At 46.9% G+C, this 17,096-nt stretch overlaps 2 protein-coding genes across 2 annotated transcripts in view; both read right to left on the reverse strand.

The window, feature by feature from the left end:
• Positions 1–7,503, reverse strand: part of Vac14 (VAC14 component of PIKFYVE complex) — a 96,662-nt gene extending 89,159 nt beyond the window's left edge. Inside the window, exon 1 of the mRNA XM_021169610.3 lies at positions 7,109–7,503. Within this exon, the coding sequence (XP_021025269.1) occupies positions 7,109–7,212 (104 nt within the window). The 5' untranslated portion in view covers positions 7,213–7,503. The remainder of the gene's footprint in view (positions 1–7,108) is intronic.
• Positions 7,504–15,782: 8,279 nt separating this feature from the next.
• Hydin (HYDIN axonemal central pair apparatus protein) overlaps positions 15,783–17,096 on the reverse strand; it is a 361,694-nt gene continuing 360,380 nt past the window's right edge. Inside the window, exon 86 of the mRNA XM_085843582.1 lies at positions 15,783–16,454. Within this exon, the coding sequence (XP_085699708.1) occupies positions 15,972–16,454 (483 nt within the window). The 3' untranslated portion in view covers positions 15,783–15,971. The remainder of the gene's footprint in view (positions 16,455–17,096) is intronic.

A 17,096-nucleotide genomic window follows, 5' to 3' on the forward strand; every position in this document is an offset into this window, starting at 1 on the left:
ACTGTAGGTGACAACTGTGACCGTTAGTAAGTGCCCTCCCCAAATGATGTATCTATCTTCTTACTTTCAAAGATGAGATCTGATCTATAAGCCGCCAGTCTTACTTGCAAGTACACAGCCCAGTGATTTTTATCACGTGTAGACTTGTAGATCTCAATCACTTTAAAGCATTTCCATAAGCTCTAAAGAAACCCTGTGCCTTTGAGCTGTCACTCCATCTCTAGCTTTTTTCCTCTCAACCTCTGGCAACCACAATCTGCTGTCGCTAGAGATACAGTACTTCTGGCCTTTCGTGGCTGCCTGCTTCTCTCACCCAGCATGTTTTCAAGGCACATTAAAAATAAATAAATAAATAAATAAGAACAGTAAGCCAAGGCACAGAGACATTCAACCAGAAGTCACACATGTAATCTTTGCTGGGTGGCAAGAGTGCACACTTTTAATCCCAGCACTTGGGAAACAGGCAGGCAGATCTCTAAGTTTGAGGCCAACCTGGTCTACAGAATGAGTTCCAGGACAACCAGAGCTACAGAGTAACCCTGTTTCAAAAAAAACAAACAAAACAAAAGGCAATCTTCACAGTGGGTAGACAGGGGAGTCAAACAAAGCCAGTGGAGGTACTGGTGTGGGAAGCCTTGGTGAGCATGCCAGCAGGATAGGGGGTGTGGGGGGGGTTGGCTCTTGTTGAACAGGAATGTGGCACCCCCAGCCATAACTCTACAGAAACCCAAATTTCATTGTGAACTTGCTCTGAGATTCAGACCAAAACAGTCTGTAGGCTGAATGTAGTAACCACCAGCCTCTGACCCCAGGTCTAAGCAATGTGCTATGAACAGCAGAACTGAGCCCAAACTCCAAACTCCACAAATTGCCTCAAGCCACTCTAGGTCATGCCCAAGAACTCGAACTATGTGAACTATGCGAGTAACACTCAGAGCTCTGATCCCTAACTTTGCCTGGGTTCTCAAAGGGCGCCACATTGATAGGCTTTTAGAATCCCAAGTGCATGGAGTACTACTCAGCTATTAAAAATGATGACTTCAAGAAATTCTTAGGCAAATGGATGGAACTAGAAGATATCATCCTGAGTGAGGTAACCCAGTCACAAAAGAACACACATGGTATGCACTCACTGATAAGTGGATATTAGCCCAGAAGCTCGGAATACTCAAGATACAATTCACAGACCACATGAAGCTCAAGAAGGAGGACCAAAGTGTAGATGCTTCAGTCCTTCTGAGAAGGGAGAACAAAATACTCATGGGAGGAAATACAAAGTGTGGAGCAGAGCCTGAGGAAAGGCCATCCGGAGACTGCCCCACATGGGGATCCATCCCATATTCAGATACCAAACCCAGACACTACTGTGGATGCCAAGAAGTACTTGCAGACAGGAGCCTGATATAGTTGTCTCCTGAGAGGCTCTGCCAGAGCCTGACAAATACAGAGGCTGATGCTAACAGCCAACCACTGGACTGAGCACGGGATCCCCAATGGAGGACTTAGAGAAAGGACTGAAGGAGCTGAAGGGGTTTACAACCCCATAGGAAGAACAGCAATATTAACCAACCAAACACCCCAGAGCTCTGAGGGACTAAACCACCAATCAAGGAAAAATCTTGAGTGCCTTCGCCTTTGTGAAATTGTGGCACCATGCTGACAAAGGCAGTGGCAGAAAGTTCTTCAAGTCTAGTGCCCAGCGGGCACTCCATGTGTACTATTAGAGGCTGGTCACACCATGCTAGCAGAGTGGAACCACACATGCCTTTCTTGGACATTTAGCATCTGAGGACCTGCAATAACTATAAGACATCTTCCTTCCCACAGGAATACCAAATGCAGTACTGGCTGTCATATGAGAAGATGGCTTTGTAGAACTGAAAGCAGCAACTAATATCACTACAGAGATGTCCAAGGATGAAATTCATTTACACACATCCCCCCCTTTGGGTCGGGGAACCCACTAACAGGAGTGGGGTTTCTTGTCTGGAGATAGGGTTAACATACCCAGCTAGTGGGGATGCCCTTTAGGACAGATACACCCACCTGTAAATCTTGGAAAGATGATTTAAGAGGTCTCCATTTCCTCTTCTGTGAAATGGGTTAGCATCATCTGCTTCATAGGGCAGTGAGAGGCAGGGTGGGTAAACAATGGCTAACCACAGGGATGCTTCTCTCCATCCCTCTGTATCCCACTTCTACCCCAGGGATGGGGCAGATGGAACTTTACATTCTCGTGATCATAGTGACTGAGTACCCTTTAGGCTCCAAATTCACATGATGAGGTGCTAACCACACCCCTCCCCCACCCCCCACCTCCCTGCAAATACCTATGAAAAGGCCAGGCAGGCCCCTAGAACTGTGAGCAATAAATGGATATTACTGAAGCCACTAGCCTGTGGTATTTTGTTACAGCAGCAGGGGCAGACTGCGAGCAACAGGGGTTGAGAAAAGCTCACAATACACTTAACATCCCTCAGCTTTTCTCCACCCAATGGGCAGCACCTGCCAGAGCTAAGGAAGCCTGGGCCTCCCGCCGCCTCCGTGGAAACCGCAAAGCGCACGCCTGCTCTGCCTCTGAGACTTGAATCTTAGTCACTGAGGTGACTTAAACGGGCTCCTGATCCTATCTCACTCTGACGACTAGGCTCAGCTGTCTATGAGGCTGAGTGAGGGCTTCCTGCCTGGTTTGGGAAAGCCAGAGACAAACTACTGTCAGCCAGGCCTTCAGTCTCTTACTAAGAGACAGCATGGTATGAAGCGGAGTTAATGCTTCCACAGAGCTCAAGGCCTCAGACCGGCGGCAGATGGAGAACAACAGAGTGGTCTGGAGTTCTAGACAAACATTGTACCACTCAGAGTTTATCACTAGTCTCTCCCAGAGTTGTACCAGCTTTCTACTGGCTCCGGTTACAAATGGCCACAAACTTAGAGGCTTAGGACACAACTTATGGGCCTTACTGAACTAATCAGGGTGTGAGCAAGTTGCTGTATATTTGGAAGCTGTACAGCAGTGTGAGTGGAGAGGCCTTTGGGGGTTGCATATCAGATAACCTGCACATCAGACATTTACATTATGATTCATAACAGTAGCAAACTTACTGTTATGAAGTAGCAATGAAATAATTTTAAGGTTGGGGTCGCTACAACATGAGGAACTGTATTAGAGGGTCGCTGCATTCGAAAGGTTGGTTTTCCTGGAGAGCAGGAAAACCTTGCCAGCTTACAGATGACGCCCACATTCTCTTACTAGCTGCTCCTTACAACTTCAAAGCTAATGTAATGATGGCTGCTGGAGACTCTGATACTCTCCTTGCTTCCCTCTTTCACACTAAAGGATGCTTAGGGCTACACCAGGCCCACCTGGGTAATCTAGGCTAACCTCACCTCCCATTTAAAAATCACCCGAGGGGCTGGTGAGATGGCTCAGTGGGTAAGAGCACCCGACTGCTCTTCCGAAGGTCTGGAGTTCAAATCCCAGCAACCACATGGTGGCTCACAACCATCCGTAACGAGATCTGACTCCCTCTTCTGGAGTGTCTGAAGACAGCTACAGTGTACTTACATATAATAAATAAATAAATAAATCTTTAAAAAAAAAATAAAATAAAAATCACCCGATTAGCAACTTTGTTTGTACCTGCTATGTTTCTCCCTTCTTTGGCTCTGTGATGTAGAGTAGGAGCCTGCGCAGCTGTACTTGTATACACACGAGTGCATGTGGAGGCCAGAAGCCAACATCTGTCTCCTCCACAGGAAAGGTAAGTAGAACTTTACTTTTTGAGACAGGGTTTCTCACTGAACCTGCACTTCACTGTTTAGTTAGAATGACTGACTTAAGTCCAAGCACTTGGATTCCTAGGTGCAGGCTGCCAAGCCCAGGTTTTACATAAGAGCCTGGGGATCCAAATTCAGGTTCTCATGGTGTAGCGAGGATATTTGAATGCGAAACATCTCCCATAAGCTTGCAGACTGAAAACATTTGGTTGCCAACTGGTGGCACTGTTTGGGGGGAAGCTCTGGAACCTTAGGGGATGGAGTGTCACTGGAGGAAGACACAGTCTCCCGCACTTGCAGTTTGCTCTTCTGCTTTATATGAGTGGACAGAAATGAGCTCTCGGCTTCTTCTAAGCTGAGGGCTGCCGTGCATCCACTGCCAATGTGGGCTTGCTCTCTGAAACCATAAACTGAGACAGCTCTTCTCCTCCATAAGTTGATTTTGGCTTATGGGCATTTACTGCAGCAACAGAAAAATAAGTAATATTCCCACTGAGCCATTTCCTCAAGCTCATACCTGCTATCTTAAATCCAAACATTCACAGGTCCCAGGGATTAAGATATCTTTAGGAGGCCATTATTCTGATAACCAAAGAGTGTCAAGAGAAGTACTGATATAAAACAATTATAAATATTTAAAATAATTATGTAACAGCTGTTTGCACATTACATAACAGTTGCACTGTGTCTAGGGCTGCATTAGCCATGTCTGCATTAGCTCCAGTAATAAAATGAACACCATGCCCCAGTGAATACTGTTCTTAGTCTGCGGATGAGAACACTGAGGTTAATTCCCTTGCTCCGGCGCACCTCACTAGTGAATAGGAGGAGCTGGAATCCCAGCTCCCAGGCTTTAGTGCTCTTCACATGGAGTGTTGACTCTATGTGGCCTCTTAACTAAGAACAGGCGTCTTGGAGGGGTTCGCTCAACTAAGAACGGGGCAAGCATGTTCACTTTTGCAGCACACGAGCTGTCACACTACAGGCAACAGTCAATGCTCTAACTTTTCTTTGATGGGGTGTCTGTGGGGACCGATTAATAGGCGACTTGACCAAGGATTAGTCTGATGAAGAATATATGCAAATATCGAATATTCTATGCACAGAACAGAAGGTCTTTGAAGTTAGCACTTGCCAAGCTTTAACATATACAACAGTCATGCAGGAATCTTGTTCAAGGGCCAATTCTAACTCACACAAGGATGAAGCCAGAGTCTCTCTTCAGTAGCTGTCTGCAGGCCACTTTTGAGTAGCAAGTTCCTTAGGCTACAATGTTACTCTTCTATCAAAACTGCAAAGCTATTGTTCCTGTGTACAAGTGTCAAATGCCACTAGGCACTCACTGGGTTAAGAGAAGAGGATAAATCAAATGTTTTTTCTCTTAAGGAGGCCATAGTCCCTTACCACCCTAGGAATTTTCTCTGAATTTTACAAATCAAGAGCAACGTCTAATACAAAACAAACTGGGTTAAGGACTAAGCCCCTACACAACCACCTGCAGAGAAGTCTTCCACAGACTGAGCTGGAAGCAGCTATGCTGTGAACACCTCTGTTCAAGGACCTAACAGATGACTCAAGCCAGGATAAAAGCAGATACTTCTGTGACGCTGAGTGGGTGGCAAAAACTGGTGTCAGTGTGCCACTGTCTGAATCTTAACTGTTTCTCAAAGGCCCGTGTATGCATGGTGTAGGTAGCCCTCTGCCTGGTACATTCGGAGTTGACAGAGTTTGAGAGTTAGGCTTATTGAGAGCTCCTTTTGGTGTGTGCCCAAAAGCTACAGGACCAACTGACCACATACTACCCTGTCCATTTAACTCTCGAGTGTTTGATACAGCAATGAAAACCTGACTAATATACACTGCAACTTCACAAAACCAACAGAACTCACGGACACACAATCATACCTAGACACCATCTTTGGGTCACACTATTCAGCACGACAACAGAACTGTGCTAAGCACTGCAATGCAAGGCAGTAAACAGAAAAGAGGGGAAAAAAAAAAGGCGGCTGAGGAAAGAAACTGCTAGCGTGAGTACTGCAAACAAATGGAAGGGTCTTCTTTCCTAAGTCCAAAGCCATTAGTCTAGGGCAAAGCAATTGTTCTCAACTAGTGTGATTTTGACTGTTTAAGGGACATTTGGCAATGTCTGATGACAATTTGGGTTGTCACAACTGATGGAGTACTACTGGCATCTAGTGGGTAAAGGGCAGAGGTACTACTAAAAAAAAAAAAATCACACAAGCTACAGAACTGCCCATCACAACCAAGTATTATGCTTCCCAAATATCAACAGCACCGAGGTTAAAAAACTTTGTGTAAAGAGTCTATCCTAGTCAATGAGTGAGCACCACTCCATAGCTTAGGGCTGGCCATGTGACCATTGTGCAATGACTGAAATGTTCTCTAGTCTGCACTGTGCAGCTGTAGTGGTTGGCTCCTGAACACCTGGATTATGGGTAGTGAAACTGACGAGCTGAATTTACAATTTGTACTGATCTATTACTTTGTTGTTGAGACTGGATCTAGCCTCGTGACCAATGCTAATCTCAAACGAGTACAGTATTTCTGCCCAAGCCTTCCAAGTGCCAGAATCTCAAGCCTGTGTCACTACTCTGGTTAACTTAAATTTACATAGACACATATGGTCCGCTGTTACCATGTTGGATGTCTTAACTCCTAATGTTTTTCTAGTTTTACAGGCTGCTTCTTTCTACTCTTCTGAAACCACCTACTCAACTGACTGTTACTAAGATTTGGCTTGGGGGAAAAACACGTGCTCTCTCACATACTCAGCAAAACATTACCAAATTAAACATTCCCTATTTCGAACACCTGGAAACACCAGTGCACTATTACACACACACACACACACACACACGTATACTATCGCAGAAGCGGGGAAGGGCAAATCTTCCCATTTTCACTTGCAAGGGAGTGGTGTGACAATCTTCTGAGCATTGGATCACGTGCTTTGACCTAATTCTACACTTGGCCACTTCAGAAGCTGCAAAGAGAAGGCGGGACACCATAAGCAAATTCTCCACCTCCTCAGAGAGGCCACTCTCCGATCTAGCTGGTTTTTGACTGAGGCCACATTGAATGTGTCAGGTACTGTGCTAGGTTCTGCACATACCTTAAGTCAATTCATATTCACTGCTATCTGGGAGCACTAGGAGGTTAAGACTAGCAAAGATAGGGCTCTTGGATTTCCCGCTCTAAAGCAATGTGCTAAGAGCTGAAACCGGAGAGGTCAACACCGAACCCTCGCCGCGGGCAAGCAGAACCGCTAGGCGCTGCATAGCCAGGGCGGGGTCCCAGGAGCTCTTACTTCTCGATCTCCAGCGCTGCAACCTTCCGCTTTTCGTAGAGTTTATCATTCAGGGCCCTTACGATGTTGGGAGTGAGCGGCGCAAAATCCTTCTCTGGGTTCATGGTGGCAGCTCGCGCTGCGCCTGGGAGCCTCCAGACACCTTAGCCCGAGGCTGCCTGGGCCGTGCCAGGGCCGGGGGAGTGTGCGGCTCCGCGCGGACACCGGAGCCTGCTCATGGGCTATGCCGCCCAGGGCCCGCCTGCCTCGTCCCGCCGCCACGCGCCGCCTCGGGTCCCCCTGCTCCGACCCTGCTCTCCCACGCGCGACCCGGTCCGCCCCACCGCTCACGCGACCAGCTCCCGCCAGGAACCGGCAACGCTCACTGGGCCGCGGCCATGTTACTCAGGTCACGTGATGCCGCGAGCACTTCCGCCTTCCGCCGACCGAAGGTTCCGCCCCCCCCCCCGGCCACGCCCTCTCGTGCTTGCTGCAGCGGATTGGCCACACTTGTCAGGGATCCACCCCCTCTTCACCTGCTGCTGGTTTCGGTGCGGGTATTTGCTGAGAGTGAAGAGCAGGTGGTGGGAGCTGTTTCGTTCTCGCTGCCAGAGCTTTGCGCAGAGCCGGGGGGGGGGGGGGGGGGGCGGGGGGCCTATGGAAACAGTTTGCAGAGGGAGCCTAACTCAAATTTAATTTATGCATTAATTCTTTGGTCACTTAACAGTCACTTTCGCGTATGCCAACGTTTCCATCATTTTCACCATATCTTAACCATCTGTCTGATTTTACATTTTATTTGTGTGTGTGTGCATGGACCAACGTGCGCCTTTGGAGGCCATAGGACAACTTGGGGGGAGTCGGATCTCCCCACCCACTCACCATGTGGGGGTCCCAGAATCGAGCTCCAGTCTGCCAGGTTTGGCGGCAGATGCCTTTGTCTGCTGTGCCATCTCTCTAATCCAATTATTATTTTAGAGACAGGGTCTCAAACTCTCTCTATACCTGAGGATAGCCTTGAACTCTCGATTCTCATGCCTTCATCTGCTGAGTGCAGGGATTACAGGCAAGCGTCACTACAGCTGATCTTATGTGGTGCTGGGCGTGGAACCCCGGGTCTGGTCAAGTCTACCAACTGAGTCAAATACACGTGTGCTTCTCAGATGTGTGTGTACATATGTATGGAGATCCGAGGTCAGGTGTCCTCTTTTTTTTTTTTTTTTTTGGTTTTTTGTTTGTTTGTTTGTTTGTTTTTTTCGAGACAGGGTTTCTCTGTGTAGCCCCGGCTTTCCTGGAAGACCTGGCTGGCCGGGAACTCAGAAATCCGCCTGTCTCTGCCTCCCAAGTGCTGGGATTAAAGGCGTGCGCCCCCACACCCTGCAAGGTGTCCTCTTTTGCTCTTATTTTTTCACCCTTATTGAGACAGGGTCTTATGTGTCCTAGGCTGGACTCAAACTCTATGCATAGTGATTAAAAAAAAAAAAAGTCCTGGCTAATTTTTATGTCAACTTGTTACAAGCTAGAATCATCTGAGAGGAGGAAGTCTCAATTGAGAAAATGCCTCCATTAAGATTGGGCTGTAGGCGAGCCTGTAAGGCATTTTCCTAATTAGTGATTGATGTGAGAGGGCCCTGCCCACCATGGGTGGGGCCACACTGGGCAGAGGTTGCTAGATTCTATAAGAAAGTAGGCTGAGCAAGCTTTAAGGAGCAAGCTGGTAAGTAGCATTCCTCCATGGCCTCTGCATCAGCTCCTGCCTCTATGTTCTTATCTTGAATTCCCTCAGCGATATAAGCTATATAGTGAAATAAACCATTTCCTCCCCCAAGTTACTTTTGGTTTTGGTGTTTTTATCACAGTAGTAAAAACCTTAATAAGATAACTGAAAGATTAGGTTCCTCTGGTCTCCACCTTCCTTATTGCTGGGACTACAGGCGTATGCCACCACACTGGGTTTATGTGGTGCTGAGGACAGAGTGGGAGGCTCTGTGCAAGCTAGTCACTTAACTGAGCTACACGCCCAGTCCCGACCTTTTCCGTAATGAGATCTTTCACTGAACCTGAAACTCAATGGATTTGGCTAGGGGGCTAACCAGGGAGCCCTAACTGGCCCGTTTCCACCTCCCTCACCTCCCAGTGCTACAGTTAGAGACCACAAGCTCTGCCTCACCAGGTGTTTAAGTGGGTACAAGGAATTTCAAGACAGGTCTTTGGGCATGTGTGGCTTACACCCTACAGCTTAAACCAACTCTCTGGTCCCTCGAATCTATTTCCTTTTAGAAGAAATCTTAAACTTTCACCTCATCCTTGCTTGTGCCTTGAAGTGAAAGATTCAAATAGTTTTATGTTTCTTAAGACATATTAAAATATTAGCCATTTAAAAGTGGTATTATCACCCCCTTGGCAATGGGCAGAGAGATACCTTGTTGGTGTTGTTCTTATATTAGTCAGGGGGGCAGAACAGATGGCAGTTCCTTGTTCACCCTGGCTTGATCCTGGTTTGGTGTCCAAAGCCGTTTCAGTCCTCTGCGAGGTGGCTCAGGGGGCGTGATGCCTTCCCCCCACCTTGCCTCTTTGCCACCCTTGGCAACCGGAAGAGCTGGCCCAGCTAGGGTCATGAGAGCAAGTGACTTGATCCTATCCCTGGCCAGCTGCAGCGTACTTCACCCCCTGCCTCACCTTGGCAGCATAGTAGGGCTGGCCCTGGTCAAGGGATGTGGGTAAGCCAGCCCAAGGGTGCAAATTCAGGAGAGATGGCCCCATCACTCTGCCATGGCATGGGTGTGGGGGTGATGCCCCCCAACTCCTCAATCATCTGTGGTAGTAGAGGAGGTGAGATGGCCCTGCCCCTTGCCAGTTGTAGCACTTGTGAGAGTGGGCCTCGTATCGTACCTGGGCAACACAGTAGAACTGGTCCTGATGTTGAAGACATGGGTGAGCCAGCTCCAAGGGTGAGAGAGTGGAAGAGTCAGCCCATCTCCTCATGGGCTGCAGCACAAGGACCCTGTGTCTTGACTGGGCACAATAGAGCTGGCTCTGGAGGTATGCATGTAGGTGACCCCGCCCTGAGTGCACGGTAGAAGGAGAGCTGACTGTGTCTCCTGCTGATGGTGGCATTGGTTGGCCTAGCCAGAGCAGTGCTGGAGTTTGCCCTGTTGGTGCGGATAAGGGAGAGCTGGTGGGCTGGCCAGCTCTGCTACCACAGGGCTCAGATCCAGGGCTCTGAGATGCCCCACCCCAAAATCTTTATCATCTGCCAATGGTTGGGCTGCATGAAAGGGCCAGTCCTGCTGTCCTAAAGCTACAGGAACTTCATGACACAGGGCAACGACGGGCGGGATGACTGGGAGGAGTCCTGATGAGGATCCATTATTGATGGTGTCACAGAAGCCAGAAATCTTGAACCAGACTCATTATAGTGAACATTTGCAAATAAAGATGTATGGACAGAGGCATATTCTGTAGGACACACTGTGGCATGGTACAGTTTCCACAATGAGATGTTTCTATGCTTTTTTGGGGGGGGGTTGTATGTTTTTCATCTTGTACAAGGGTGAAGGGCAGATATGAGGGAACAGGGAGATGGGCAAGACTGGAGTACATGGTGTAAAACTAACAAAAAAATCAATAAAAAGCAAAAAAAAGTGATATTATCTTCTAAAGTTGCAAGTATTAACTGTAACAGACCCCTAGACCTTGGCACAATTGATACCATGGTGGAAGTACCACTCAGGCCATAAAACTCAGCTTGCACACAGCACCACCTGCCGAAATAAAAACAAAGGCCTAGGCCATCAAAATCCATAGTTCTGGAAAAGTCTCCAATTGTACTAACCTTGTTTTTGGCTTCTGTAGTTCCACTTCTGCCTAACTGTTCTTGCTAACTGAAGTCTGTCAACCTAGGACACTGGTTTTGTACTTAAAAGCTCATTCTGAGAAAGGCTCAGGGCTACACTGGGATTCCAAACACCCAGTGTAGTTGCTGACCAGCTAATGAAGACTTGGCTTAAACTGATGTCTAAGTAGTCTTCTCTGGTGGATGCCCCACAATGCTGACAGTGGCTACCAGCCCACCATGTGGGAGTCAAAGTGTGAGTCCATGCTCTGGTAACCAGGAGGGCCGGGTGACAGATAGCAGCCCCAAATTTGCTGAGGGCAGGTGCAGGTGCAGGTGCAGGTGCAGGTCTAGATGGAATTGCTGGAAAACAGCTGCTTTGGATTGTCACATTAAATGGTGGAGAACAGATACTGTATCTGTGTGATAAAATTAGGGGAGAGGGAATTATGGCTATAGAGTGATTAAAGATGCAGTTAACAGGGTGATGTATCTAAATTCATCAAAACTTCCAGAGTCAAAAACTTAGGACAAGGAAGACTAGCCTACCATTGAGTCCAGGGAGTACTGCATTTGTTGTTAGACCCAAGATGGTATGCTTTTTTAACAAGCAAAAAAGCACACACATAAACCTTACTATGATCTTGAAAGCAGAGCATCTGCTTCAGCTCACAGTTCCGAGACACAGTGAGTGGGGGGCTGTAACAGGCAAAGTCCTTGGATGTGAAAAATTCTTTTAAATATAACGAACTACAGAATTATTGTGTTGGAGAGCAGAAGAGATTTTGTGAGTGTAATAAATGTCTGTAACTGATGCTGAATTAAAGGGGAGGGAGGACTATTGTGGGTGGGGCTGATATAATCGGATGAGACCTCAAAGTGGCTTGAAGATTCTCCTGATGGCCACGGGAATCACGCTGTGAACAGCCGATGGCAGTGATGGCAGTGGTCTCTAGCTGCTGAGTGCAGTCCCCTGTCATCAGTTGCCAAGAAAGTACAGTTCCAGCCAAAGGCACAGGGAGATGAATTTTGACAATGCACAAGGGAAACTCAGAGGCGTATATTTTCCTATTCCAGTCTTTGTAGGCAGTTGAGGCAGGTCCTTGATTTAGCCTTGTGGCTCTCTGGACTGAGAACCCTGCCCAGTCCGAGTGGACTCTTGACCCACCTAAACTGAGAATGAAGAAACTTGGATTGATTTAAGCTTCTAGGCTGGCAGTCATATATTACATGTCCACAGTAAACCAATGCTGGGCCTAATCCAAAATTCATTAAGTCGAGGAGAAATTAACCAACAGGAATCCAAGACAGTGCTTTCTTACTAATAGGGTTTTACGTGTGCCAAAAAACCTTTCCCAACACAACCCAGGAACGGAGGAAGGAGCTCCTCCACTCCCAATCGGTACAAAAGCTTGGCTCAATGTGGACAGACTTATGCCCTAAGAAAACATGTTTTCTACTAGCTTCCTCCTTTTAGCTTGAATTAAGTACTTGTCAAGGACATTCCAAAATGCCGTGCAAGTTTACACGTTCAGGGCTGGATGATGGCTCATGCAATGATAAAATTAAACCAAGGTAATGGGGTGCTTTGGGTCTGTTTTCTCCAGGGTGCGTTTGTTTCCAGTGAAGCCATGTCTACTAGAATATTTCATCTGTTTCTATGCTTTTTGGAATTGGCTCCCTCATAAATATAAACTGAATTTCCCAAGGGTCGCACTATTCACAATATGATAAGGCCTTTAATAATTGAAGGTGCATAGGGTTTTATTTTATTTTTTTTTCCCTTTTCCAACCAGCAGGAGCTCTTTTCTCCTGATATTGCATTCTGAATCAGGTTGCTAAGAAACCAGTTTCTCCTTAAAGGCCAAACTAATGCTTTGTCCTTCCTTTAGGTCAGAAGTTTCTAGAAAGAAACTTCCCTGATATGTTAGCGATGTAGAGTAATTAAGGTCACTTATTCATACCGGGACTAGCCATGGTACTGTGAATGAAGGTCTGGGGCCATTTTTGCAGTCTCTGCCTGCCTTCCTCTTCTCTGACCCTGCTGGCCAGCACTCCCTACTCTGACTCTTCCAGGCTCCAGGGTAACTCATATGCCTGGCTGCAAGTTCACTGCTTTCTCATTGCGATGATTTGTCTTGCAGCCCCATTTTTGTCTGCTTGTCAAGATAGGCTTTGGAATGGTTCTCTAGCAACTGTTAGTAGTACACTGAATGTACAAGTGATGTCATAATGAGTTGAGAAGCCCCAGGTGATGTTGTACCCCAATCAAAGGGGTTTATTCAAAGACAAAGCAGTTTTCAGCTGGGGTGTCAAAGGAACAGCCCAGCAATCTGGTTTTGCAAGTCCTCCCCAGAGATTCTGACATGAAGGAAGATTGGGAAACTGCCGACTTTATAGAGCCTCTGTATCTGCCAGTCATAGCAGCTGCTCACTGATTTTCAACATCCTTCCAGATGGCTTAGTGTGGCCTTTGCTCAACGAAACCACCGGGGGGAAAAATTTGTCACCTAGGTTTTGGCTTTATCCATATTACTTGTATCTTTAAAAAAATTATTTTATGACATTATTGCATGTGCCTGTGTGTCTATAGCATGTATGTCATGATACACGTGGGAAGACAAAGGACAACTTTCAAGAGTCAGTTCTCTTCTCTCATGTGGGTCCTTGGGATTGAATTCAGGCTGTTAGGCCTGTTAAGCCATCCTGCTGGTCCCTATTAGTAGTATCTTTATTGGCTATGAAATGAATTGCTTATAAACTATAGTTTAAAAGCATTATAGGAAAAACTTAGCTTGGCACTCGTTGTGTGTAGCATGTATTGGCTGAGAGTTTGAGGTGGTACAAAAAAAAATGGAGGTTCCTTTTCCTGACTTTAAGCGCTTGGGAGACGCCTCAGTGGGCCAATCACTTGCTGCACACTAAGTTTGAATATAAGAACCTAACTAAAAACTGGAGACAATTCCAACATGCCCATGCTAGGAGATGGGAGGCTATTACAGGAGAAGCTCTGTATCTCGTGGGCCAGCTGGCCTGGCACAAGGGGAAATGAACAAGAGAGACCCTGTCTTTAGGTAGAAGGCAAGGACTGAGGCTCTCCTCTGACCCCAGTGCATATACACACACTCACATACACATACACACACACACACAAATGCACATTCATGTGTGAATGCAAACACACACACACACACACACCACCATTTAAGTCAGTGTGATATCACACAGTGTGATCCACTCACAAGGCTGAGGCAAGAGCAATGGAGTTCAAAGCTGACTTGAGCTATGTGTTGAGATCCCGTGTTAAAAGAGCCGAAACGGGCTGGAGAGATGGTTCAGCAGTTAAGAGCACTGACTGCTCTTCCAGAGGTCCTGAGTTCAATTTCCAGCAACCACATGATGGCTCACAACCATCTGAAATAGGATCTGATGCCCTCTTCTGGTGTGTCTGAAGACAGCAACATTGTACTCATATACATAAAATGGATAAGTAAATCTTAAAAAAAAAAAAAAAAAAAAAAAAAGAGCTGAAGCAAGCGAACCCCAACCAACCAACCAACCAACCAACCAACCAACCAAAGAGAACCCCTAAACTATCCCCTCCATGCCTATAATAAGTACTGGGCTTATTAAAAGACACATTGCTGGGTTGTAGCCCACAGTTTCTAACTCAACAAGTCTATGCTGGAGTGCAAGAATTTGGCTCTTTAGTAACTTCCCAGGTGCTGCCTCTGGGGATGGTCCAGGGACCATTTGGACATCCACTTCTTTAGAGCCTTCATTCCCGGTGGTCATCTGCTTTCATACATCCCCTCTCTCTTGCAGGGGGCTGCCTGGAATTAGAAAACCCGGAGAAGGCTGGGACACTTGGTGAGAGTTAGGCGTCTGTAGAAGCAAATCTACTCCAGGGCCAGTGTTTAATCATATTGATTTAACACATGGCCCCCACAGGACGGTGGTCCTATTAATAGACTCTATGAGGCCCTGGGGGAAAGAGATGGATGTGGAGTTAGGCCTCTGGAATGAGGCAGATGCTCCACATCTCTGTGTGGGTGGAACTTCCTGAGGGGCATACAGGAAAGACACTCACCTAGGCAGCCACCCTCTAAGAACATGTGACATAGTGGTAGTTTCAAACATAGAAAATTGAAGGAGGTCCTTACCATGGATAGGATTTGTGACTGAGATGAAGTCACACACATGAATGAACATGTTTGCTGTATGGTCCTTGTTCTCAACCTGCAATCTTATGTGTATATATGTATAAGAATATATGATAGCCATGTTCCTCTCCAGCTCAGTTCAATCGGAATTTGGGGAGGGTAGGTTTTGAGTGAGAAATAGATAGATGGGTGTGGACAGATGAGCTGAGAACCAGTGTCCTCCAGCTGACTGCTGTATTCATATCTGGGGAGGGGAGGAGGTGGAGGGGGGTCTCCATTAGCATTCTCCAGGATCCAAATTCCAATGAGGACTTACTTCCTGCAGGCAATAGACATCTGGAAGCTGATGATATAAAACACAAGAGAAACAGTGAGGGAGGTAGAGTGTGGGCCATACGCCCTCCTAGTGTGACCTGCTCATCACTCCAAAGATGCCACTTCTTTGGCTTTTATGAGAGAGCAAAAAAGGCATCACATCAAAATACAGTCATATCTGGGGGTGGTGACATTTAGGAAGAGGCAGCCGCTCCTTGCACTGGACACTTGTTAGTGCTGCGTGAAGGTCCTGAGTGGGGTTACCCGTGTCTCCTTACAAACTGGGATCACTTCAGCGTGCTTAGGTGTGGGGGAGCGAGCGCAGCTGTTGAGACCACCAGTGATTCATTTAGCCTGAATGTAGATCTGTTGTGTGCCACTATAAATTTTAATGTGGAACATAAATTTTACATCTGTATTTGTAAAATATAATATAGAAATCACTTCTCTTACAACTAAACACATACAAGAAAGTCCTTGGAAAATTCCCCTATTCTTTGTTGGGACAGCATGAGTGAGGCATGGCTCATAGGTTGAGTGGAAGGCCGCCAGTTGTTGACACAGTTGTAACCTAAGGGGTGATCCCCTTCAGATAATAAACCCATTTGATTCCAGATTCGGTGCCTTCACACTGAGGGCAGGTGACGATCAACTTAGAGGTGATCGGGGTTTTACTGCCCGACGGGTTCCCCTCAAAGTAGACTGTGATGTTGTTGATCTTCTTGGGCCGCACGGTCTCTGCAGCCCGGATGCTGAAGGCTGGGTTCTCCACAATGAAGGAGAAGCTTGTTGCGTGCAAGAAGACATTCTTGAAGGGGATGATGATGTTGTATCCGGCTCTGATTAGGAAGGGACCTTGGGGCTTGGGGGGCAGAGCAATTCCAAAGAGTGGGATGATATATTCCCCACCTATGAGTGACGACAGGCACAGGATGCCTTTAGTCTCACCCAGATGGCTGGGCTCAAAGAAGACTTCCACGCTGACTTCAGTGCCACCCTGGGCTCCTGGGGCTGCGTTAATAACTTTTTCTGTGTGGAAGTCAGGACAGTCAGTCTGAAAGGGAAACAAAGTACCTTGACTCACACAGGGTCCTAAAGAGACCATCGGGGAACCCAAGCTGAGTCCTTCCATTTTTAGATAGCAAAGAACTTGTGTTTGCGTGAGGCTAGGCAGGCTGCAATGTAATGTCCTATACATTGTGGGGCTGAGGTCTTTGCAGGTAAGTATTACTCATCATGACTCCAACTTTGCTACTAAGAAACTGAGGCCAAGAGACGTTAACAATGTGCTTCAAGACATATAGCCAGAGATAATGCTGCTGGTAGTGAGGGGACTGAAACTGTTCTCCATATCTAGTTTTTTTCTCCTTCCATTCACATGGAAGATGGGGCATTCTGGCTTGAACAGGACTGAAAGGCGCCATTTGTACCCTAGCACATTTAATTGTCCATGAGTTCCAGATGCTCTGACCAGAAGCATTTGGGGTAGGACTTGTTCTTTAGCAGGGTCCCCAAGTGACTGTGACAGTCCGACTCTCCCATTTGCTGTTATTTCCATTTTCCATCTTACACTCTAACTGCTATAATGGCCAAAGTATATGGAATGCTTGCTATGTGCTATGTGCTAAGGGGATGGCCTTGCAGATCTATATCATGCACACATGCACTTAAGTGCTCACAGTACCCCTGTGAGGCT

This window comes from Mus caroli, unplaced genomic scaffold (assembly GCF_978045245.1).
Source record: "Mus caroli unplaced genomic scaffold, Mus_caroli_1 scaffold_10, whole genome shotgun sequence".
In the NCBI taxonomy this organism is placed as follows: domain Eukaryota; kingdom Metazoa; phylum Chordata; class Mammalia; order Rodentia; family Muridae; genus Mus; species Mus caroli.